General features: G+C 40.7%; 1 protein-coding gene across 3 annotated transcripts; it reads right to left on the reverse strand.

The window, feature by feature from the left end:
• Positions 1 to 66: 66 nt before the first annotated feature.
• col17a1b (collagen, type XVII, alpha 1b) lies at positions 67 to 23,436 on the reverse strand. 3 transcript variants are annotated; one of them, XM_005474223.4, is made up of 56 exons: positions 23,035 to 23,436; positions 21,793 to 21,846; positions 19,633 to 19,683; positions 19,378 to 19,488; positions 17,888 to 18,190; positions 17,727 to 17,783; positions 17,614 to 17,649; positions 17,423 to 17,473; positions 16,241 to 16,387; positions 15,095 to 15,787; positions 14,431 to 14,514; positions 14,263 to 14,325; positions 14,012 to 14,167; positions 13,676 to 13,768; positions 13,535 to 13,579; positions 13,303 to 13,446; positions 11,360 to 11,872; positions 11,208 to 11,258; positions 11,073 to 11,090; positions 10,941 to 10,967; positions 10,227 to 10,289; positions 10,027 to 10,131; positions 9,871 to 9,933; positions 9,286 to 9,321; positions 9,098 to 9,151; positions 8,967 to 9,002; positions 8,850 to 8,885; positions 8,681 to 8,743; positions 8,379 to 8,414; positions 8,131 to 8,202; positions 8,019 to 8,045; positions 7,874 to 7,909; positions 7,748 to 7,783; positions 7,581 to 7,661; positions 7,453 to 7,488; positions 7,279 to 7,371; positions 6,954 to 7,034; positions 6,633 to 6,683; positions 6,486 to 6,548; positions 6,323 to 6,382; positions 6,218 to 6,244; positions 6,031 to 6,090; positions 5,771 to 5,848; positions 5,626 to 5,664; positions 5,354 to 5,470; positions 5,166 to 5,285; positions 4,956 to 5,066; positions 4,667 to 4,801; positions 4,465 to 4,584; positions 4,130 to 4,309; positions 3,249 to 3,398; positions 2,929 to 3,156; positions 2,188 to 2,349; positions 1,986 to 2,066; positions 1,813 to 1,896; positions 67 to 510 (listed from the first exon to the last, which is right to left on the reverse strand). In XM_005474223.4, the coding sequence occupies exons 2-56, from the start codon at positions 21,833 to 21,835 to the stop codon at positions 455 to 457; spliced, it is 5,562 nt and encodes a 1,853-aa protein (XP_005474280.1). In that variant the 5' UTR covers positions 21,836 to 21,846; positions 23,035 to 23,436; the 3' UTR covers positions 67 to 454. The 3 variants fall into 3 exon arrangements, with proteins under 3 accessions (XP_005474280.1, XP_025753306.1, XP_005474281.1); XM_025897521.1 differs by having other exon boundaries at positions 7,581 to 7,664; XM_005474224.4 differs by lacking the exon at positions 21,793 to 21,846 and having other exon boundaries at positions 7,581 to 7,664.
• Between the last annotated feature and the right edge of the window lie 314 nt (positions 23,437 to 23,750).

Raw genomic sequence — 23,750 nt, forward strand, 5'->3', positions numbered from 1 at the left:
ATGCTGATGGATACACTTATATAGTCCTCAATACAATATAATCCTCATATGACAACAATTTAAAAAAAAAAAAAGGTACACCAGGCACTCAGTGTGGAAAAAGATGCAAAAAATATCAGCGACTGCTACTTGTTGCTTAAAAATATATTCTCTTAAACAAAGCTGCCCCAGGAAAAAGTCCGATTGCAAGCTTCTAATTAAACAAAGTAAACATTATACACCCAAATGATTTAAAAAAAAAATTGACAAGCATCTATAAACCCTTATTGTCTACTGAAGCTGTTTTAAAGACACTGATGCATTTTTCTGGCTGCTTTTATTTTCTCAAACTGACTTTTCTACAGTTGGAAACAGTGAAAAGCATTTTAGCTACTTAAATTGGTACAGTTAAAGACCTTAAAAAAAAGACTGAGTGAAAATGAAATCTGTTATGATCCAGTAGTATGTTAGCCTTTTAACCGCTGCCGGCTTGACGGCGATGCTTCTGACGACGACCAACCAGTTTATTGCCTGCAGGGGATGAAATAGAGTGGGTAGGAATGCAGTGGTTCATATGTACGGTACTATGCAAAATTGACACCCCTCATTTCTTTATATTTCACTAGGAAAATTGAAAATATGTGCAAACACATGGAAATACAGTAGACAACGCAAAAAAAGAGTTCAGAAAATTCTAACATGTTTGGAAGTCGATATTTAGTACGACAACCTTTATTCTTTACACAGCCTAAACACTATGGGGAAAGCTGTCTTGTTTTTTCTTTAAGTAGTCTTTGGGAATAGTTCTCCAGGGTTCCCGAAGGACATTCAAAGATCTTTGGACGTTGGCTTCTTTTTGTTCCAGTCTGTCAAGATGATCCCACTACTCTCAAATAATGTTGAGGTCTCATGAGCCATGATTGATTGTGTTCAGTTTTTGTGTGTGTGTGTGTGTGTGTGTGTGTGTGTGTGTGTGTGTGTGTGTGTGTGTGTGTGCGCATTGACTGTATGTTTGGGATCATTGTCACGATGAAAACTTAGGCTATGGAATACCATCTGGACAGCTTATCAAAACCATTGTGTTTTCTTGATAGCTATAGACCCTCACTGTTGTACCTGTCTACTGACCTCCCCTGCACATATTGATAATAAGACCAGTCACCACTGATTTTCAGTCCTGTTCTTGTGTAGTTTGGCACAAATTTTCTCTCAGTTTCCCTTCAGATTCACTTTCAGATACTGTTCATCAACTGTACATAGTTTTTAGGCCTGCCACTTGTCCAGTTTCCTCAAATTTTTTAAAGCTCACACTGCACACCATGCTGAGATATGCTGTATTTTTGGCTAAGATCTATTTGGGAATCACCTTGTTGGTCTAAAAATAAATTTTTTTCATCTTTGGCACTTTTCAAAAAATGGGGAGAAAATGCCACGCTTTTGCAGCAAGCTGCTAATAACTAAAAGCCTAAAAATATAAGTTGTCTGCTATGTGTAAACATGATACTGGTTCATTTCTTGAGTTAGAGTTGATCATTTTTTTATGCTTGACTAATTCATAGGTTAGTGTTAAGTTGCTTATCAAATAAAAGAAATATTCCTCTAGAAATGGTCAGGAACAATGAGTGAACTGAAAATAAGTGAAAAAGCAGCCAATGTTGGAAGAAAACCTTTGAAAAACCTACGGAAATCCTAGAGAACTGTTCCTCAACAAAAATTACAAGAAAGTCTGGCTCCTTAGAAGCAAAATGTCAAGAAATGAGCATTGATTCAAGACTTTTGCACAGTATTGCATGTAATTGGTATTTCCTGTAGTTTGACATCATAATAGCTTACCTGCTTCCCTCTTCTGCACTCTGTGTGGAATTTGGACAGTATATGTCCCTGGTATTCCAGCTAAACCTGGAGGCCCAGGATCACCTGTAACCATACAAAACTCTCAGGTTGTTTCTGCACTAAAATGTTACTCTACCTGTATGCACTGTTGAATAAAATCGGTTTTATTGTACCTTTGTCTCCTTTGGGTCCTGGGTACCCTCTTTCCCCTTTTGGTCCAGGGCTTCCTGGAGGGCCGGGAATGGTGCCATAGACTGTGCAAGGAGGGAAAACAGATTTAGTAGAGGTAAAGCGGCACTGTCTAGCAACACTTACAGCAGTTGAGACAGTTTTCCATTGCTGATACAGTGGGTGGAAAATCATAAGTATATTTACGTCTGAAGAAGTCCATGAGATCAGCTGTGATATTGCTGTAGGCTGCAAAGACACGGCTGTGACCAGGTGGTCCAGGAGGGCCAGGCGGGCCTGCAGGGCCTTGAATAGCTCGAACATTTGTGGTCAAAGCCCCACCTGAATACCCTTGCAGCAGGCCCTGACCTGCAGAAAGGTTTTTTTTTTTTTAAAAAAGAAGGAATTGTAGTCATATAAGTTAATTTGCATGTTTTTCATCTGCCTAAGTGAGAAGTACTCAAATCCTCAAAGTCCCCGTACTGGGATGTATCTGTTATTAACATGCAACACATTACCATTTTTCAAAGGTTTGCTGAGCATAGAGCATTCACAGAAGAGGCTGCTTATAATGGATGCAGCATTGTTGTGCTTAATTTGGAGACAGAGAGACTTAATGCAAATTCTTCCAACTGAATCTGAATACAGAGTTGTTATAACACTCTTCCTGATGCAACCCTGTGAGGGTTTTTTGTCTCCTCTCTGACTTGCACCGGGAATCTGACACTTGTTAGATGAATGCATTAACCAATGCACCATTGCTAATATAATAATATAATTTTTATGGTGTCATTTTTTTGCCATAAAATACAAAAAACCATACAGGCTAAAAAACAGGTCATGTCAGGTCTAGCATGTAGAATTCCCAGCATTATAGGAACTGTAATTCTAACAGCACATTTGCCACAAAGGTACAGAAACGGGTAGAGTAACTGGTCATTTACTTACTCTTGATGTAGTCTGTAACTTTCATGGCGACATTAGAGTAGTCCAATGTCTCAGCAAGCTTGCTGACATCAATCTGTGTGATCTGTGGGCTGTTGCGAGAGTCACCCTGAGAGTAGGTCTGGCTCTGTGCGTAGGTCTGGAGGTAGCCTGGCTCTCCACGCTCTCCTTTCTGACCCCTTGGACCGGGAGGCCCTGGAGGTCCCGTGATGGTACGGCGAACACTGTCACCTGGAGAGAGAAAATGTGTCATATCTGCTCTCATCTGTGCTGCTGGGAATGTTTTTTCATATTTGTGTCTGTGTGGGATGTTAAAAGCTTACTGGTTAGATACTGCTGAATTTCAGTGCGGATGCTCTCCCTGGGGAAGTTCCCACTGTAAGAAACTGATCCAGTGTAAGTGCCTGGTGGACCCTGTGGTCCCTGTGGACCTGGAGGACCAGGAGGGCCAGGAAGACCTCTAAACCCAGAACCTGGGAGAGAACAGAGACCAAGATGAACAAAGCTGGTACAAACAGATTTTGGATTAAATAAGAAGATGAACAGAAAAAAAAGTAAAAACTGTCCAAATTAAATTGTCAAACTAAAAATTAATCTTATATTAAACTCAAGATTAAAAGATATGATTGATATGTGTTTCATAATAAGCCAGAACTTTGTGACCCATCCCACAAGAGACTGCTGCTTCTTCTTCTGCATCTCTAAACCTTTCCTAATTTTCAGGAATATATAATATGAATGCATTATAGAATTTGGATGTTCTATTAAACATAGAAACACAGTTTAAATAATATGGTCAGCATACATAAAAGAAACCCTGGTGAGCCAAATACTTGGTTTTAAATGATTTTTTTCTACTACTGTGCCAAGCTGACATTACTCTGGCTTTATCTTGGCCTCAGATAAAGAGGTGGAGCACTGAATTCTGTTTGCGGAAGCCTGGTGAGGGGCAACCAATCGGGAGGAAGTGGTCTTAAAGAGACAGAAGCTAAAACGTCTAATTTTTGTTCACAAATAACATTTCTTTGAGTACAAATGGAAATTTAATTCATGGATGGATAACATTTCTGATACTTTTAAAATTATTTCCACTGGTGTAAAATTATTTAGTTGACCCTTAAACAGTGAGTATCCAAGTGATTTTTCATGGTTAGACGTTGCTTCATACACACAGGACTTTTGTCGCCCTCTCTGTTAGACATACCCTGCAAGTAACGCTGGATTTCTTCCAAGCTGTAGCCACGACCTCCTGCCCCATACACAGTAGCAGTGGAGACTCCTGGCGGACCCTGAGGGCCAGCAGGGCCGGGTAGCCCTGGAACACCCGGAGGACCAGGAGGGCCTTGTTGCACAGCAGATGCGATCCATGAACGGAAATCTGAATCTAAGAAGTTGAAGAGATGAGGAAGAAGATGAGTGAGCAACTTTTTAGAAACTTTGAATCCAGATCATTCTGTACGCAGGTTATTTTAGTTATCCAGATAAAACACATTAGTGTCTATTAATAAAAACAGACAGACACTAATTAAATGCTCTTACTCTTTATTAGTGCAGAATAGTCAATAGTAGCAGTAGTGAAGCCAGACCCTGCCGGACCAGGAGGCCCTGGAACCCCAGGAAGACCACGTGGCCCAGGTGGACCTCTTGCAATCCCTCTTTCTGTAAATAACATTAAACCCATTAGTTCAAGTCCAGTTGCTGTATCCATGTTTAGTGTTTTCTGGTAAGAATCTTTGCTAACCATTCATGATATTGAAGACATATGTAGCTATCTCCTCTACTCTATAACTGCCTGAAAGTCCTACTGATGTCCCTGGTGGTCCTGGTGGCCCTTGTGGCCCTGGTGGTCCTGTCAAATATCTCCTCACGTCATCTCCTGGATAGATCAGAGCAAAGACACAGTTTAGCTTGGTGCATCCAAGTTTAAAAAACAAAAAATGATGCAAGATAGATGATGATGAAGAGACTGTAGAGGTGCTGTGCTGAATGCAAGCTGGATATGATACAGCTAAAATATATATTGTACTCACTCTGAAGCATAGCTACGAGACCGCTGACTGTCAGGGATCCAGAGGCAGGTCCAGGAGGACCAGGTGGTCCTGGAGGACCCTGAACACCCAAGCTGAACCCTGAGTCTGAACCTGAAATTACACAAAAAATTTAGAGGTGGTTCTGGTTCAATGACTGTGTCTCTGAAATAAGTATTCCTCTCTCCCACGTAATAAAAAAAAAATGCTTACGTCGTAGGTATGCAATAACACGAAGAGAGATGTCATCTATAGAGCCTGAGTAGGTTCCAGGGGGTCCTGGTGGTCCAGGTGGACCTGGTGGTCCAGGAATGGCAGATTGCCTGGCTCTACCTGAAATGGAACAAGTCAATACTATGTTCTGCCCTCTGAAAGTGATCTCCCTTTAGAAAGACTCTTACTTAAATAGTCACTGATGTACTGCCGCATCTCAGTAGAAGAAGCAAAGGAGCCCGGCAAGCCTGGAGGGCCAGGAGGACCTGGAGGACCAGGAGGACCTGAGGTGACTGAGATTGAGCCTGGGGAAGAAAAAACCCTACAGTTAAAATCCTTGTGGAGTACAAGTGGACTTTAAAGCCACTGTGAACTATTTCTGTTTTTTAAGAAGAAGACACTCGTGACTTTGTCTATAATTGTAAACAGAAATGAGGACATTGTTCATGATTTTATCTACCTCTTGAAGAGCCTGGAATCCCAGGAGCTCCAGTGTCCCCTGGAAGATAAACAACAAATGTATTGTTGTTGCGTGACACACTCACAGTTCATACAGCTAATATAACGCATCTCATCCACTGATTTAAGTGTGTTGTTAGCTTTACCTTTGAGTCCTTGAGGCCCTGGAGGCCCTGGTGGGCCCGGTGGTCCTGGGAGCCCACGTCCTCCAGCATATGTTGACACTGTAAGTCAGAATTGATATATAAACATCTGAAGTAACATGATAGAGCATAATGTATTTTTTAATGTGCCAGCTCTCTAATTCAAACATTGTGTTGTGTCAACTTGTGCAATTGCCCCCTCCGAAGTTCATGTGTAAACATGGCTTAATTTAATTGTAATGTGATTATTTAGAAGTCCTGACCTCTCTCGTTGGTTCCTGGTGTTCCTGGGGTGCCGGGCACACCTGGCTGACCAGGTTCACCTGAAACACAAATGTCAATTATTTAAGAGTTATATAAGCATCACAAGCAGAGAGGCTTGGTATAAATGGATGCATGATTTTAAAAAAAGACAAAAACGTAGACAAAAATTAAAGATAAAAATCATACCTTGGTATCCCCTGGGCCCTTGAGGACCTAAAACAAAGATAAAAATTGTATGATAAAGAGCTAATAGAAAGGCAGAGATCAGACCACTTCAGAAAGACTAATCACCTGTTGATCCTTTAGCCCCGGGAGGCCCAGGAGGCCCTGGTGGTCCTGGATATAAGGCTGCTGTAAGAAGAACAGTGCTGAAGTCAGTGGCATTGCTCTGTTACTACTAATTACATGTAAAACCCAAATCTAGATATAACAGAATTATGACTGTGGATCTTACCACCAGCACTGGATACAAAGCTGGAGTCCCCTTTGTCTCCTTTAGGTCCTGGTCTTCCATAACCTAGAAAGAACAAAATAAGAGTTTTTACATGAAGAATGAATCAGATTCACACGCAGCGACAACAGCGCTGAGACAGAAACTTGCCTGGCTGGCCTGGGGGCCCAGGTGGTCCTGGAGGTCCTTGTCTGGAATCTCCTAATAAAAACATTTTTAAAAGACTCAGTAGGTAATTTTAATTGTGTCAAACAAATCCCACACAACCTTTAAAGATGTTACCTGTTATTATGTGTATAATGTTATAGAACAACTGTATTGATTGACTAGTCTGACAATAAAGTTGCTCTAGACTACAGTAAGTGTTCCTGGGGCTTTGGGCTCTTTAGACTGTTTCCTGTCCTCTGTGCGTCTTAGAACAATGTGAAGATGTGCTGGAAACTTCTACTAAATATAAAATGTGTTATCTACCTGGACGTCCTGGAGGCCCAGGTGGACCCGGTGGGCCGGGTGGGCCAGACTGTGCCAAACCTCCATTTTCACGAAACAGCCCTGAAGCACAAACAAAAACAAGTTTATTAAAGAGAAGTGGCAAATACTGAATAATGGCTACTATCAAAGTAATGCTAACTCAAGTGGGGGACAGGTTAAAGTAAAAAAATGTGACTTTGTGGTAGTAAAACAGTGGAACCTATTGTATCTAAAATTAGCATTAGCCACCAAACAATACATATGTATTGTGTGTGTGTGTATATATATATATATTTTTTTTTTTTTCCCATTCAAAAGTACTCACTGTCTGTTCTGCTTGAAGAAACCCTCTCACTCGTCCTCATGGATAGTTCTGATTCTCCCAGGTCTCCCTTTTCTCCTCTGTCACCTTTAGGACCTGTAAAGGCAAACAGACATTTAGGGTTTTAATCTGAAAGGAAAATTCAAGTTGAGAGCAAGAAAAACCACAATGACGTACCAGGTTGGCCAGGCAGACCAGCAGGGCCGATGGGACCTGAGGAGGTAAATTAAAGATAAAAACCAAAACATTAACGCTGGTACTATAATTCAGCAATGAAATGGATGTTGAACTATCAAGCGTCAGACCTGATAATCCTGGAGGCCCAGGGGGACCAGGAGGACCGGCAGGCCCAGGTGCTCCTGGGATGCCAACAGCAGTGGAGCCAGCTGCTAAATGTATGTGATTATCAGATATCAAATTCCAGTCTTTATCAGGAGTCTGTTAAAATATACGTTTCATGATGTTCTGTTACCTGCATTGATGATGCGTCCTGGTGCACCAGTGTCACCTTAAACAGACATGCACATCTCACGTTAAGGTATTAAAGTCATAATCAACAGCACAAAAAAACCTTGCAGGCAGACATACGCAGGTGTACCTTTGGTGCCGGGTTGTCCTGGATTTCCTGGTATCCCTAAAATACAATTTAAGTACATTATCAGTGTGGACAGCAATCAAAGTGTCACCCCAGAGAATTAATAATATGCTACAACAGGAGAGGTGTATTAATGGCACAGTCGTACCTGGTGGTCCTTGAAGTCCAGGTGTTCCTACAGAAGGGAAATGTTATGAATATATTTTTAAATATATGTAGCAGATTTATTATCTGCTAATGTGTTAGAGCAGCGACCTTACCTGGAAGTCCATTATCCCCAGGAGGCCCAGCAGGACCTCTGAGTCCAGGAGGCCCAGCAGGTCCTTGGTCACCTGGGGGCAAGGAATAACAATAAGATTTATTTATTTTCATGTATTTTTATTTTAATTATTCTATTTTAAACTTGCGTGAAATAAATGTATTAATGTTACCTATATCTGTTGTATATTCTTATTTAAATAATATGTAAATGAGTGCAAATGCAGTGCTTGTATGATGAGTTATTCACCTCTTGATCCCTTTGCGCCATCTTGTCCAGAAAGTCCTGATGGGCAAAAAGCAGAAAACATTTTATATTTAATTTATCTAAAACATAAACATATATGCTGGTGACTTAATAACAAGTCTTAGCTATAGACAGAGGAAGCCTTATGAGCGGACTCCTCTTTGACAGAGGATGTCATTTCATGCTTCTGCAGGTTCTAAACAACCACATGAAACATCAGGAGGCAGTCCAGCACAGTACCACAATCCCAGTGTCTGAGAATCGATTAGAATCTACTATCCGAGGTTAGACGTCCTCTGACTCACCCACTGATCCTTTGGAGCCTTTTTCTCCAGCTGGCCCGGGCGGACCTGGTAAACCGGGTTCACCTGAGAAGTCAGACAACTCGATCAGAAAATTAAGAGACTGAACGGAGTTTAAAACATGCTAATTTTGCATCTACAAATCCAGTTTCAATTACAAAGCTGTGCTGACCTTGTGCACCTCTGGGACCTTTGTCACCAGTTTCACCTGAAATAAACAATGAATTAAACTCTGATCAACAAGCCCAACACAGGATCCTTTAAAATCCTGACAGGATGTACAACAAACCTTTAAGTCCCTGGAATCCAGCCAGCCCTCTATCACCTGCAGAGTAAGAAAAAGACGTTATAATATATCAAAAATAAATAATTTAACTATGAATTTCACACTATTTAGCAGCTGAGTAGTGTGAAACCCACCTTTAGCCCCAGGAAGCCCTGATTCGCCACGGAAACCTTGAGGACCTGGTTGACCTATCACAAAGCAGTTCATGTTAAAGGCCAGTAATGAAGATAAAACACTAATGATACTTTTTTCAGCTGGTGCTAAATACATTTTGTGGTAAATTCTGCTAAGCAAGTAGATGAATTCGATTTAATGCACTAACCTGGTGGCCCAGAAAGTCCAGAAAGCCCCTGTGCACCTGCAAGAATCATTAGCAATTAATAATTATAACAGCATTTGGACAAAAATAAGAATTTAAAAACTGTTAGGAAAGCTTGAGCTTTCTTTCTTTCATTACACTGAGAAATCAAAATTGCTCTAAAGTGACACAGATGTTAAATAAATGAATAAGCAAATAAATAACTGTAGTGAAAAAAACAACTTTTTTTCCGGTGTTTTGTAAACCGAAGCTTTCTAAGCGTTTTGGTAAGACTATTTGGAAAAACAGGAAAGACATATGAGTTTAATTATGCATGAAGTCTCAAATAAAACATATTTCTGGAGAGTACGGATACAAATAAACCAGTGATAGGCCATTCTTTGTTTGTTTTGTTTTTGTTTTGATAAGTAATGTCAGCTGCAAATTGCATCTTGAGGCTGTATTCATAAACTGACTCTATACTGCCACCTGCTGCTGCAAGCGGTACAGACAGCACGAGGGATTAAATGGCTCAATAAGGAGGCATGCATAGATGTTTTTGTTTGTTTGTTTACTTAAACTTGAAAGCTCCATCTTCACTGATCTCACCTTTTGGTCCAGGGGGCCCGATAGGTCCTACAGGCCCAGGAACCCCAGGATCTCCATGAGCACCTGCACAAGCCAAACATAAAAGATCTTGTAGTGACAAACTGTTTGCGAGTCAAGTTAGACAAGATCTTTGATTGCTCTGAGTATGAACCATACCTCTGTCGCCTTTAATTCCAAAGCCTGGAGGTCCTGGCTCACCTCTCGGGCCAACTGGGCCCTCACGACCTCTGAGACCCGGTGGCCCCTCAGCTCCGTGTTCACCTGATCACACATATAGCATAGAGATGATCACTGGCTCTAACTGAGCTGAGCAGCTACATCATGAATTCAATTTTAACTTGAAATGTTTTGTGTACCTTGGGTTCCTTTTTGTCCTTTGGGACCTTCGGGGCCTGGATGTCCCATTGCACCTGGAGGACCTGAAGTCACAATCACAGTGAGTAAAAATGTGTCACAATACCACACAGTAATTCTAAGAAAAATATAAAATATAATAAAATCATCACAAATATAAAATAATGTGATGATTAGCATCCTAATACAAAGGTATTAGTATACCTTTGTGGTATGTGACTTTTGTTGCCATGATGCCAGGTCTCTCTTGGAAATGAGATTTTTAATCTCAATGAGATTTTTACCTGGATAAATAAAGGACTAAAAATAAAATACCAATGCTGATACTGACACTGATATTTGGAGGTATTTTAAATCCACTTTTCCAGTGTTTCGGCTGATATTTTTTTGCTTCAGACACACGAAACACAAACAGATCTCGCTAACACTTGTCGAGCCATTTTCACCCTGCCCAAATCTACTCAGATCAGCTTGTGTTGTGTGCCAAACACGCTGACAACAGGAAAATTGTAGCCTGCCCTCTGGTGGACAAACTATTGTATCTAACGTTAACAGTCCTAACATGGTTGAAGTGTGTTTTTTTCTCCTCTTTACTGTTTTAAGTGCTGTTATAAATGCTGATACTGATAGATCAGCAAACAGATAATATCGGCCTGGAAATAAATTGGTTGGGCTGTAGTGATTACTAAATGAAAATGTAAGTCATCATTACTCACCTGGGATGCCAGGGAAACCAGGCTCTCCTATAAAAAATAAAACACAAGAGAAATAAGAGCAGAAAAATGGACTTCACCCTAAAAACTCCAAAAAGAAAATGTTTTGGTCAGTAAGAGATACTGCTGTCAAACCTTTAGTTCCAGGGTCACCTAAAAAGAGTAGAAAAGTAAACATTTTTAAAATTTCAAATGACATACAGCTGATTTTGATTACCTCAAGAACATTATAGTTTTAGATGTAATTAAATAAACTTTTTTATATTTTACCTTTAGGCCCAGGCAATCCTCTCTCTGCCTGTACTGAGGACGCTAAAGTAGCTGAAAAAGGAAAACAGTTACATGAATGTAGTGCATGATAGTATCTGTGTGTGTGTGTGTGTGTGTGTGTGTGTGTGTGTGTGTGTGTGTGTGTGTAGTACCTTTGAATGCCTGCGACTGCATTTCAGCCCTTAACATGTGCTGGATGGCCAGTTGAAGCGCAGCAGAATCTATGTGTCCTCCACTCACGCTGATCCTGAGGTCAGTGCCAGTACCGGCACCACCAGCAAAATCGGTAACCCCAACTCGCTGACTGGTACCAGCAGCATCAACTCTACCACTTTGACTTGTACCAGCACTCCCGACGCTGCTGCTTCCACTACTGCTGGAGCTCCCACTGGAACTGGTACCAGCTCCAACACCAGAAGTACCAGCAGACACTCCAATGCCATTACCACCTGCGCTGGCATCACTTGTGGAAATCTGAACTTGTGTCCTGGATCCTGAACTTCCACCTCCTCCACCCACGCCTATGGTGTTGTCAGTGCCCACACCTCCACCATCCACATAAGTATTGATATCATTGGAAGACAGCCGACTGGTGTGGGCGCCAGCGACCGATGACCCAGCTTCCAGGGTCGCCACTCGACTCTTCAGCTTTCTCACATCCTCAGCTGAGAAAAAGACAGGCAGATGCTTCCACCGTAAGTCAAAGATTCTTATTTACAGCTTCTCAAATGTAAAGTGTTATCTTATTACTCCGTGATGAAAGTACTATGATGTTTTAGCTGTGGTCTAAAAATCTAAAATTTAACATATTTACTTGCTCATATTTGTAGTAAATGTGAGCACAAGTACAGAACGGGATTCTTTTAGAGTCTGCAGCTTTCCTCTGTGGGAGCCTCCAAGCCTGAGGAAAAAAAATCCAATGGATAAGAACCCAAAACTGCAGTTCTCCTAGAGGCCACTTGAGGCTGTCTCCAAAAGCATGTGAATCCTCTTTGACTTCCATGTTAAGATGCTGTTTAAATGTTGTATAGTTCAACGTTTTAAGTGTTTACAGCCTGGTAGCAAAAGCATTTTTGGTTACTGTTGGCGGTTTCCCTTTCCATACTACCCGTACAGGGGTCTTAGACAGTGTTTGTGCTGTTGGTGCTATTTGAAGTGTTTTAGTGGAGCTGTATGATCTACAACGTGGCTTTCTAAGTGGTACAGACCATCCCAGAAGTTTATACTTCAGTTATGATGACTTGTACAATTTAACCGATTATTTAGCCCTCCAACTTCATACCAGGATGAAGGAGGAAATGCAGATTTTAGAAAGAAATGGATGAACTTTAATATGGCACTTAAGCCTCAGTTTCTAAACTATATATGGAATACTGGCACAATTAAAAGCAATAAAAAAAGCTATTATTTATCCAGACATACAGAGTCAGATTTATATTTTTCCTGTGTTTTCAAGGGACTGATGTTGATGGACATAAAAATGAAGTGTATATCCTCTCAAACTCTGCTGTTGCTTCACAGTCTAAGATTGAGAGTGAGACTCATAAATTCATTAGTGTTCCTCTCGGAACATATTTAACTTAACATATAACCAAGCTATAAGTTATAACATATGTATTGAACTGAATGACGAAAAACAGATGTTCATCAGTTCACAGACTCTGAGCAGGCTGTGCATGCTTCAGTGTAAGTTGCAAATGTATTTTCAGGTTCTTGACATCACATTTTTATCAGGGTAAATCCACAACAAGAGCTCTCGTACTACAGGCAAAGCAAACTCGAGTCTCTGATGTCATCCGGCAACGATTTCCAGAGCTGGTCTGTAGACAATGAATGAATGCCAGACTTTATGGGGGTGGGACGGCACTAAGAGATCATATTTCCAGGGAGAGAATTACATTTATTGTTTCTCAGCTCAATAGTGGAGACTAGTCTGTAAAGGCTGAAACACTTTTTACTGGTTAAAAAACAGTCGCTCTCTGATCCTTCACAGCACAGCAGCTTTAGAAACTGACCCTTCAGACTCCTGAGGTATTATCTTATCTGTGGTATTTGGGGTGGGGGACTCTCATAAGGCTGCACAGTTCAATCTTACCCAGAGCAATGAGGCCAAACAGGAGTCCCAGCAAGAGCAGGGAGAGAAGGAGAAGGCCCAGCAGCCACTTCCACCAGGAGCAGCAGGAGTCCGAACAACAGCATAGTCCTCCACCTCCGAAGATGCCGCTGTCCCTGTGAATCTCTGCAGAGAGATTGACGAGTTCAATCCAACATTAAACTTTCAGTACACTGTCAATTAGCTCCTCAATATTGATGTCGATGAAACTTACCTGCATAGGTGGCTTTGTCTTTCATTACAACTCCAGATGAACCATCTGTTGAAGAAATAAACCAACATCACCAATTTTTTATTATTGTTGTTGTTTTTTTGTAAATCAGTCACATTGGAGATGCTTTTAAGATGCTCTCACAGTAAGAGTTGCCCGTCTCTGTCTTTAGTTGAGCTGTTTCACCGTAGCTCGAAATAAGCTTCTCCTTCTTTATCGAGTCTCCTGACAGTGACCCTGTGAAAATAGAAAAAACACCAATATTATGTATCTATTTATTTTTTTCTTACGGAGCTAAACTGAAAACATACAATGACAAACTGTAACAGACAATCAATTTCTAAAGGAGTTTAAATTATAGCAAAAAACCGAATAAAAAACAGTGCAACTAAATACATGTCAGTCCAATTCCCGATTAAAACTCTAAAGAAAGTTGAGGAACTTGTATGCCCAGTAGGTGGCGCTGAGTGTGAGGCTCACCTCCTCCTACATGAATACCGCTGCTGGTAAACTGCTTGCCGGTGTCTTTTGCCAAAATGAGCATATCTGTCTCCCTTTTGGCTGGAACGTTTTCTTTTTCAGAGACCACGTACTTATAGTCTTTCTTATAGACATCATCAGTTTGGGATCTAGTGGCTGATAGAAGACAAACCATCAGGAATTCATTTTGTTCAGCCTTTGATGATTTTTTTTTATCAGATTCAGGGGGATTTAAACTGTTGCAGACTTACTTGTAGAGACTCCAGTGCTGATGGCGCTGCCACCGTTGGTCACGTTCTTCTGAACACCATATCCTGTAAATACAAACACATAGATGAATATGTAAGAAAGACACTATTTTGAAACGAGGGCAAAAAAGTGATTTACTCAGAAAGAGGATAGAAAAAAGGTTTTCTTACCTCCCAGGTTACCATTTACGTTGGCTCCACTGGTGGTGAGCACACTGGCCGAGGTGGGTGCCAGGTTATTCTGAAAGCCATAAACTAGAAACACAGATGCAGAGATTTGGTTAAGTAACTACCAATTATTTCACACTGGAGGAAAGTCACAGTAGAGAAGGAAAGCATCCTTCATTTCCATTTATCGCCCCAGAGTAGTTTTACAATTTGACTATGCTAACCAGCCAGAATAGGGAAGAAAGGCTTAACTGGAGTGTTTACTGGACCTTCTGACAAAATTAAAAACTACATCTGGTATTTATTTATTTATTTATTTATTTGCAGTGTATTGCCTGAAAATATTTTGTGCGAATTATTTTGTTTTTTCAGGGAAAAGAATTACACTGACTATGGAAAAGTATCAAAAACTCACAAAAACTCATGCATCAAATATGGAAAATATTTCCAAGGTTTTTCAGAGAATATAGAATATTCAAATTCAACACTATGGACCATCAGGATGGGCATGATGACGTCTGCTAATCTCTAATATAAGACTTATCATAGTGTGCCTGTTTCCTTGTTCATATGTTCGTTTATATGTAAGTACGTGTAGATATGGAGCATAATAAATGAATGTGTAGAGACAACATATCCATGTATGTCCAGGAACATTTGGTCTTACCTGACAGGGGTGATGGAGAGGTGGGGGTGACTGGCGCCAAGCCTGCAGCCATGTTGTTGGTGCTGACCTGCCCACTTTGGTATGTGTAGCTGCTGGTGTTGCCAGCAATGACTGTAGTGGAGGAGGACGGCAGAGTGGAGGTGGACCAGGAGAAAGTGGGGAACACCGTGGAGTCCAGAGTGTCATATTGACCTGATCTTACAGTGGTGTCATACTGCACTGATCTCACACCAGTATCATATTGCCCCGATTTCAGACTACCATCATACTGAGTCGATTTGACACCAGTATCATACTGTCCTGATTTCACACTGATATCATACTGTCCTGATCTCACACCAGTATCATACTGTCCTGATCTCACACCAGTATCATACTGTCCTGATCTCACACCAGTATCATACTGTCCTGATTTCATACTACCATCATACTGTACTGACCTCACACCAGTATCATACTGGCCTGATTTCAGACTACCACCATACTGTACTGACCTCACACCAGTATCATACTGTCCTGATTTCAGACTACCATCATACTGAATTGATTTGACACCAGTATCATACTTGTCTGTGATATCATACTGGCTTGATTTATCAAGCTTTCCATTTGTCAAGCCAGTATCATACAGTCCTGATAAATCAATGGTGTTGAACCCAGGTGATCTCACACCAGAGCCAAAAGAACTTGAAACTGCAGGAGAGAAAAGACACAAAGACACAAAGACAAACATTTTAAATGTGTCTCTAGTTTTCACTTTTCTCCATTTTGTGTCTGTGATGTGCGGCTCAGGCGGTAGTGCGTTGTCCTGTAGTTTGTAGGTCGGTAGCCCCCCACTGTCTGTATGTTGAAGTGTTATACCAAACCGTAAGTGGCCTCTGATGCATCCATCAGAGTGTGAGTGTGCGTGTGACAGTTAAAAAGAGCTTAAAGACATAGTATGAATGTGTGTGAGAAAAAGTAAAACCAATATATAAGAGTCTACTAAACAGTTTAAACCCTTATAACCTGTTTCCACAGTCAGACTAACATGGACGCAATCTATTTATTGGATAATGTTATTTTTCCCTCTTTATTCCATATTAAGATTTCCTGTGACATCTCTCTAATATATAATGACTTTTTAAGTTTAGCACTGTAGTATACCTGACTGAGAGGCCACTGAGATGGTCTTGGTCTCCACGCTGGCCTTTTTAGGGACAGGCAGGGTGATGGAGGCACTGGAGGAGCGAGTGGGGCTGACGCTGCTAGAGCGTCCCTTCAGCAGTTTCTTCACGTCATCCAACTCTGTCCCTGCAGAGCCACAAAAGCACAAACAAATGCAACAATGCAGCATATCTGAGATACTGTTTCATCTTGAATTTGAGCTAGAAACTCAGCAGCAGAAACTGTTAGAAGTTTATGGCTGAAAGGAATCCTAAAAACAGAAGACTGTAATTTTGCAAGAGGCAAACACCAAAAACACTTTAAAGAAAATTAAACATTTTGTTTTAATATTTACTCTCCATTCAGTTTGGTTAGTGGGGGTATGTGTCCTCTGAAAATATTAGTTCGTCTCCGTTTGTCATAAAACATAATAATCAATAATATAAATATCTAAAATGTACTTATGCAATAATCTCACAGTGTAAACGTGGCCATGATTTAGTGTTTTAAAAATATTTTTATTTGTAATACTTCTGCAAGTGATAATAGCTACAAAACCTACAAAAGAAGAGACTTACATTCCACTTCTGAGAGTTACGGTGTTGTTTTTGTTTTATTATAGTTAGTAAAAGTGCTTCTTCCACCACTGCACACAATGTACCATGGCAGTCTGAGGGGGCCAAAGGTGGCACAGAGTGACTAACTGTTAAAAAATGTGGATTAAATAACAGCACTTATGGACTTTAATCAGCAGGGGGAGCGATGATCATCTGCTCAGCTCCAACCATTTTGGTCTAAAATGGGACTTACTGCAAACAGTGAGTCATGTGTGCCGTTGCTACCACCAAAACTCTGCCCCATAACCTTTTCTCCACATGGCTACGGTGCAAAGAAAGGCACAGTCCCCACTGTTTAAACCTCCCCTCGTCTCTTTTTGCTGATGTACAGGAACCAACTGCAACATGTGTTACAAATTACAATTTTATGCACTTGCATGTGAGAAGTGGGACGTATTATAAATCTGATCCACATGATTCAAAAGACACACCCCACAGTAAAAAATCTTTCACTATACAAGTGGTTCTTTGAATGAATGCACTCAGGAACAAAACAAAATGAGAAAAAGTTCTGTCGCTTTATGAGAACTTGCATAACAGCAGCAAACGGATTGAGAGGTCTTACATCTGCAGGGAGTGGGGGAGGCACTTTGCAGTCTGACTCTGATCTCGCTTTCTGGAAAAAAAAAAAAAAAAAATCACAACACACAATGGACAATGGAATCCTCATTTAATAAAAAAAATAAATAAATAACCCGGGACAATTCAGAGTCAGATGGTGCAGAAATAATGAAGGGAGGAGCTATTATTAAATACCTCTGCTTTCGCTTCTCCCTCTGGTGGCACCAGAGCCTGAAAGAAAAACAGACACATGGGTAAAACAGGAGAGATATTGTGCAATGAGAACATTTATAAGCCTTTTCACTTACAATAGTTTCCATAATCTTTGCGAGTAAATTCTGGAGAGGAATTAGCACTGGAACTCCCTAGAAGAAAACACAATGGTTGAGCAGAAGTATAAACAGCACCCTTGAGTTGTGCCAGTTTCCTTCACTCTCTGATGCCAACTGTTTTATTAACAGGATCTCACCATCATAGCCTCCTGAGCGGCTGGATATGTGCTTCCTCTCCTGGAAAGCTGGCGACAGGCCTCCTGATGAGCCAGCAGTCTGAGTCCTCCTGGCACCGCCCGACGAGCTGGACCGGACCTTGGACACGGAGCTCACGAGATAACTGCCTCCGCTGCTTCCTCCTCCTCCTCCTCCTCCTGTGGCAATTCCATAGCTTTCTCCATCTATGTAGGTCCCACCTCCTTCACCCCCTCCTGAGGAGTCTCCGCCGAGGTAGATTCCCGAGGAGGAGCTGTAGCTCCCGGTGTTCACACCTACAGAAGCTGGAGGGATGATTTCCAAAATTATTTATGATTTCACAGAACTCTTCAGTCATGATTGGACGAATATGACCAGGAAGTAGTAACTAAGTTCCTTTTCTCAGGTGTAAATTTAAGATAGTGGCATTTTACATGAGTATTTCTAGCTTCTGCTCCACTACATCTCAGAAAAACTGAACATACTGGAAATACTGGTTTATTGCAGCAAAATGCCAGAAAGATTGATGCTTATAAATACATGCCTAATACATTTTTACCTAAACTGCAGTACGAAGAAAATATATAGTGATGATCCACTTTAAAGAAGAAGAATAGAAGAAGCTACATAATAACAGTACAGAAGGCAATTGTTTTTATTTCAGAAAAACTGTTGTTTGTAAAAAGAAAAGTAAATGATTTCCTGTGGCAAGTGTACATTAGCAGCTAAAACAGATCCACTGAAACTCCTGAACATGTTCACCTGCAGAATATGATTAATGTTATACCTATTCTGCAGATAACACTCACATTGCCACACGTTCAGCTGACCGGTTGTGCAAAAGCTCACACTTGGAATGAAATAACTGAACCTGTTGAAACGGGCTCAGTTATTTAATTTAGTGCCTCTGTATAGTCCACAAACTGTACGGAGAATCTAAATTCGAGTACTGATAGTTACTTTACAACAAGAGGAAATCCTGTTTTAGTGTGGAAAAACATCCAGATTTGGCATTTTTACATTAAACCCTGGTTTAACTTATTAATTCAAGTCAGTAAAAGTTCCCCATAAATATTGCACAAAAATAATCATTTCTATTTAAAAACTCCTAAATAACTAAAAGAAGCAAAGTATTTCCCTATGCCATGTGGTGGAGCAGAAGTATATAGTAGCATGAAACCGTAACACCTAACTAAGTATCTTCACTGAGTTTGGAGCTAAAACTTAATTACAGTAACTGTTTCCCTCTGGCACCCGTAAGTTTCAGTAAACCAGCTCCAACTCAGCCTCCTTTAATAGTAATGCTCTCCGCTGTATTTTAGTGCATCAATAATGACGTCAGAGCTACTTTCAAGAAATAAAATATTCCTCTCCCGCTGCCTGGATGCAAAAACCTAGAATCTGTCTTTTGTAATTCGGGTTAAAAATGTGACATTCAGCATCTCAAAACAAAACTGCAGCTTCCTCATTTTAAGTGGAAAGTTGCTCTCACATGAAGAAAAGTAAGTTCCACTGCTGCTGTTCTGGGTTAAGACATTCTTCTCCAAGCCCAACCCTCCAGCACTGCTGGACATATTCCTGTGATTTGATCCGCTGGTTCCCTCTAGCAACGAAGACACACAGCAAAACACAAGAAGCAGTTACTCATCGGGAACTTCCTTTAGAACTATAATTACTCTATTTCTTTTTTTGTTTTTAGTTTACTGACAACAATTAAGGCAAACATGGCTAGACCAAAGAGACTCACTTGGTGGGAGAGATGTCAGTCTGGTTGTGGAGGTTACGGTTTCTGTGACAACTGATGAAAAGGAAACAATAATTACCACTGTGTGCACGGTATTTGTGTCCATATAGGTATAAGACTGAGAGTTATTACAGCAAGGTACACTATTTTTTGTAAAAATTGTTAAAAAACTGAAAATGTACTTTTTTTGCCAGTACATTATCTGTTTTTTATGGAATAGACAGGATGGCATAACGGAATAACAGAAAACAGATCACATAACAACAGAAAAATAACAGAAATGATCAGAATGAAAATAAATATGAAAAGAATAAACTAATAAACAGAAATAACAAGTTATTTCTGTGTGTTAACCCCAGCTCACGGACTAGACTCATCTTGACACTTATTGTTAAAGGAGTTTTTATACTATAACTAAAGACTAATGGGTGAGAGAGGATTACAAAACTGTTATAGCACATTAATTACACTTTTGGAGAGCAAGGTTGGTCGATGTCCTCCTACAACTGTTTTTTTAATGTAATTAAATGAAATGAATGAACAATTTCTAACCATAGTGAATTTTATGTGATTGCTTACGAACATTAACAACCACACAAACGAAAACTTCACTCATGATCTGACTACTAATGATTTTGATAACCTAATCTAAAAACCCAAAAATGCTAGTCTTAATAGTGCCTCATAGTTTTTAATAGAGTATTAACTGATCTATTAAACACTAATAAAGTACTAGTTGCAACCTTGAAGCCTTTAATAACAGGTGACTTGCAATTAACTGGTTCTAAAACAACCAAGTGCTAAGTTAAGGTCATCCGGTTGGGTGGTTTCCCGTAAAATCAAATCAAACTCAAGCCTTGCATTTAAATAAAGCTAAAGTATCAAATGAGGACATCTGACGTGTCAGGTTTTTTTTCTCAGGGTGTTTTGATTCTTACTGACAAAAACGCCCCAACCATAAATTTCACAAACATCTTGAGGTCTTCATTTGCAGATTGCTGACCCTGTGATTGCTATCACAAGGCGTAACAGGAGAATAACAACTAAATCACCTCCAAGAACGAGCCGGGCCCTACGCCCTGCGACCGCTTTTTCTTTATGAATTTTCAGTCCCAACTTGGATTTACACTTTCTGACATGTTCTGACTGTAATCAAAGACTTTGTCCTCAGGTCAGCCCGAGCCTTGATGCTCATCATATATGTAGGCATGACTTAGAAGAACATTAAATAAAGATTGCATAAATTATGGGTGCAGATAATTTTGATGTTAATAACACCCCTGTTCCAGCAGGAGGCAAGTTGTTCTCCTGCAGCAGCCTGTTGAGTTTTGCTGGCATCAGCTATAGATTATAAAAATTCCTTTAATTTCATGCTGGCTTCTTGTTCGTGTCTTCCTCCTTTCATCTCCTCCTCTTCACTCCTGCTTTCCTTCCCTTTTAGGGATTTATATCTGTTTTAGGCCTGTTATGCTCCTGCTGCCGATGCTCCTCGACTCTGCCAAAGCCTTGAACACATTCTAACCACTGGTTATGAAAAGTGTTACATAAATAAAGTTCAGCAGATTTGCTTTAGAAGTGATCAATAATAAAAGAGAACAGCACGTCTGATTACATGATTATTCTCCTGTTACGCCTCTCGGCAATGGTCAAACTTAAGATCCGGGGCTGCTTGACCTCTCCGTCCTGTGTCAGAAGCTGTTAGGCCGCAATGAGCTCTGCTTTAACATTTAACTATGACTGCTGAAGGGAAACCCAGAGGATGACTTACAACGTGATGAGCAATGGAAAGTGAGACCAGTGAAGGCATGCAGTGATGTTAGTGATAATAAGACCCCCCAGAGAGAGAGAGAGAGACAAAACCACCACCAAGGAAAGGAGGACGCTATTTAAAACCGTGTAGCAACAAAGTATTTTTGAGCCTCTACACCGATCTGTCTTTAAACCCTCAAATAAGAAATCACTTTATGAGGTCTGTGAAAATGGGACGCTGAGATTCTGAATCAAATCCAATTCAAATAAAACAAAAACTGTCTGTGGCAGTTAGTTTTTGTTTAATGGGTGTCTATTTTGGGTGAATCAAGCCTTTATTTTGGGGATTTAATGGTGGCTTTGTCCATCTGTACTGCCATTCCAAAAACTTCGGAGGAAATCCAGAAATCTCACCCTTTTCTTCTGAGAAGTCCATCTGCCTTGTTAACTCGTCCATCCCATTTTAATCTGGTGAGATGATGATAAAATGTTGACCACAGTCATGTATATTCAGAGCCGTCTGCTTATTTCTTAACTGTGGTTAGATGGTATTTTAGCAAACATTTAATGGAAAAAAAAGACAAAATTGTTCTCCCAGGAATGATCTGGGTTAAAGATCGGGCTGCTTGTTTACTGCATTTATTTGATACTTCATCCCAGCTGAAACACAAAATGTCATCACACCAGTCTTCCTGATCGTATTTTTAAAACCACCATATGGTTTCCCCTTCCACTAACAGCAGACAGGCAGAACATATGCAACAAGAGCACACATTTACCTCTCATGTGAACAGAGGACACCACAGAAAAGCATCATCTATAGATTTCAGCAGACTTTCTATTTACTTTTGTTTCTTTGAGGAGCAAACTCACAAAGGAACAAAGGAGGCTGGTGGATCACCGCTCAGCTCTGAAAGACCATCCTCTCACCACACCCTGCCAGCCAAGTAAGGGCATTTAAGTGCATGTGCTTCATCTACACTCAGCTTATTTAGAAACAGCAATGCAGAGAAACTTCATAAGATGGCCTTTTTGTTACTTTTCTCCTGTACCACGTGGTGTTGAAACCACAGCTTCTACCTGTAATCAGTAACACATTTATGGTGTTTTTACTGCTGTGAGAAAATTAAATAGTGAAGATATTTTCTCCCAATAAATCCTTTTAGCTTGAAGCTTGTAAAAAAGAAAAAAAAAAAAAAACCCAGTTACTTATCATAGGCTGTAACTGATCTGAGCAGCAAATATAGGCTCATGTCAGTTAAAGCGTGATGCTTCAGAAAGGCCGGAGCCTCTGGTATATTTAGACGGATCTAAATAGCACAGCAAAAGGAGAATGTGTAAAACTACCCTGAGATCACTATAACCGAAAAATGATCCCCAAAAAACCCCCAATGGATTGTACACACAAGCCAAGAAGTATGTGCGGAGAACCTTTAAGACTATAACAATTCCAACCTATAAACACCCCAAAAAAGATTGACAGCCCATCAGCAAACTCCCAGAGCGCAGTAGTTAGTGCAGAGATGCAGCAGCCAGGTGGGAAGAAACATCGGCAACATCCAGCTTAAACAACTTTCCCCTTCTTTTTCCCCCCTTTAAAGTCTCCAAGTTTTTCCAGAGCACTGCATTGTAACAAAAAGAAAAAAAAATCCATACCTTCAGCCACTTCCAACAAGTACCGATCAAATACGGATTCCTCGCAGGATGGAGCGACTGATCCACCACCGGAGGAACAATGTGTTTATGTGAAGCTGACGCGTCGTGCGGGGATGTCCTTATAGTCCTCAATCCTATTGTGTCTTTTCGCTCAACTTTCCCAGGCAAGTCAAAACAGAGATTTGGGCACTGGTCCCAGCCGCGCCCATCAGCTTGGCAGGCAGGTGTGGCAGACGGCACGAAAAGCTGAATTTGAAGAAGAAGAAGAAGAAGAAAAGAGCGCCCGGGGGAACCAATTAAGTTGTCAGACTCAGCCTAACAGGCACAGATAGTCGACAGTGCAAAGGAAAAGTGATGAACTCCTCCTCCTCCTGCGCTGCTACTGCTCAGCGCTTCAGCCTTACTTTTCGAAACTGGTAAAGTTTCGAGAGGAGGTGGGAAGGGGGTGATTTGGGAGGTAGGATTTTTTTCCCACCACCACCACCTTCTCTTTCCTGCTGTTGGATAGCAGTGCAGCCATTTCGGGGTCTGCTGATCTAGTGTGGGCTACAAATCAATCCTGCTGCATCTGGAACGCATCTGGTGCGCATTTTTTGGAAGAAGAAACAGAGCATTTAATCTATATCCTATGGCTCCGGCAACTGTTATTACATAACCAAGCAGTATTTTTCCAACATTCACGGTATATTTTAAAATTAAAAGCACAAGGCTGGAGT

Source organism: Oreochromis niloticus, linkage group LG13 (genome assembly GCF_001858045.2).
Source record: "Oreochromis niloticus isolate F11D_XX linkage group LG13, O_niloticus_UMD_NMBU, whole genome shotgun sequence".
Classification (NCBI taxonomy): Eukaryota; Metazoa; Chordata; class Actinopteri; order Cichliformes; family Cichlidae; genus Oreochromis; species Oreochromis niloticus.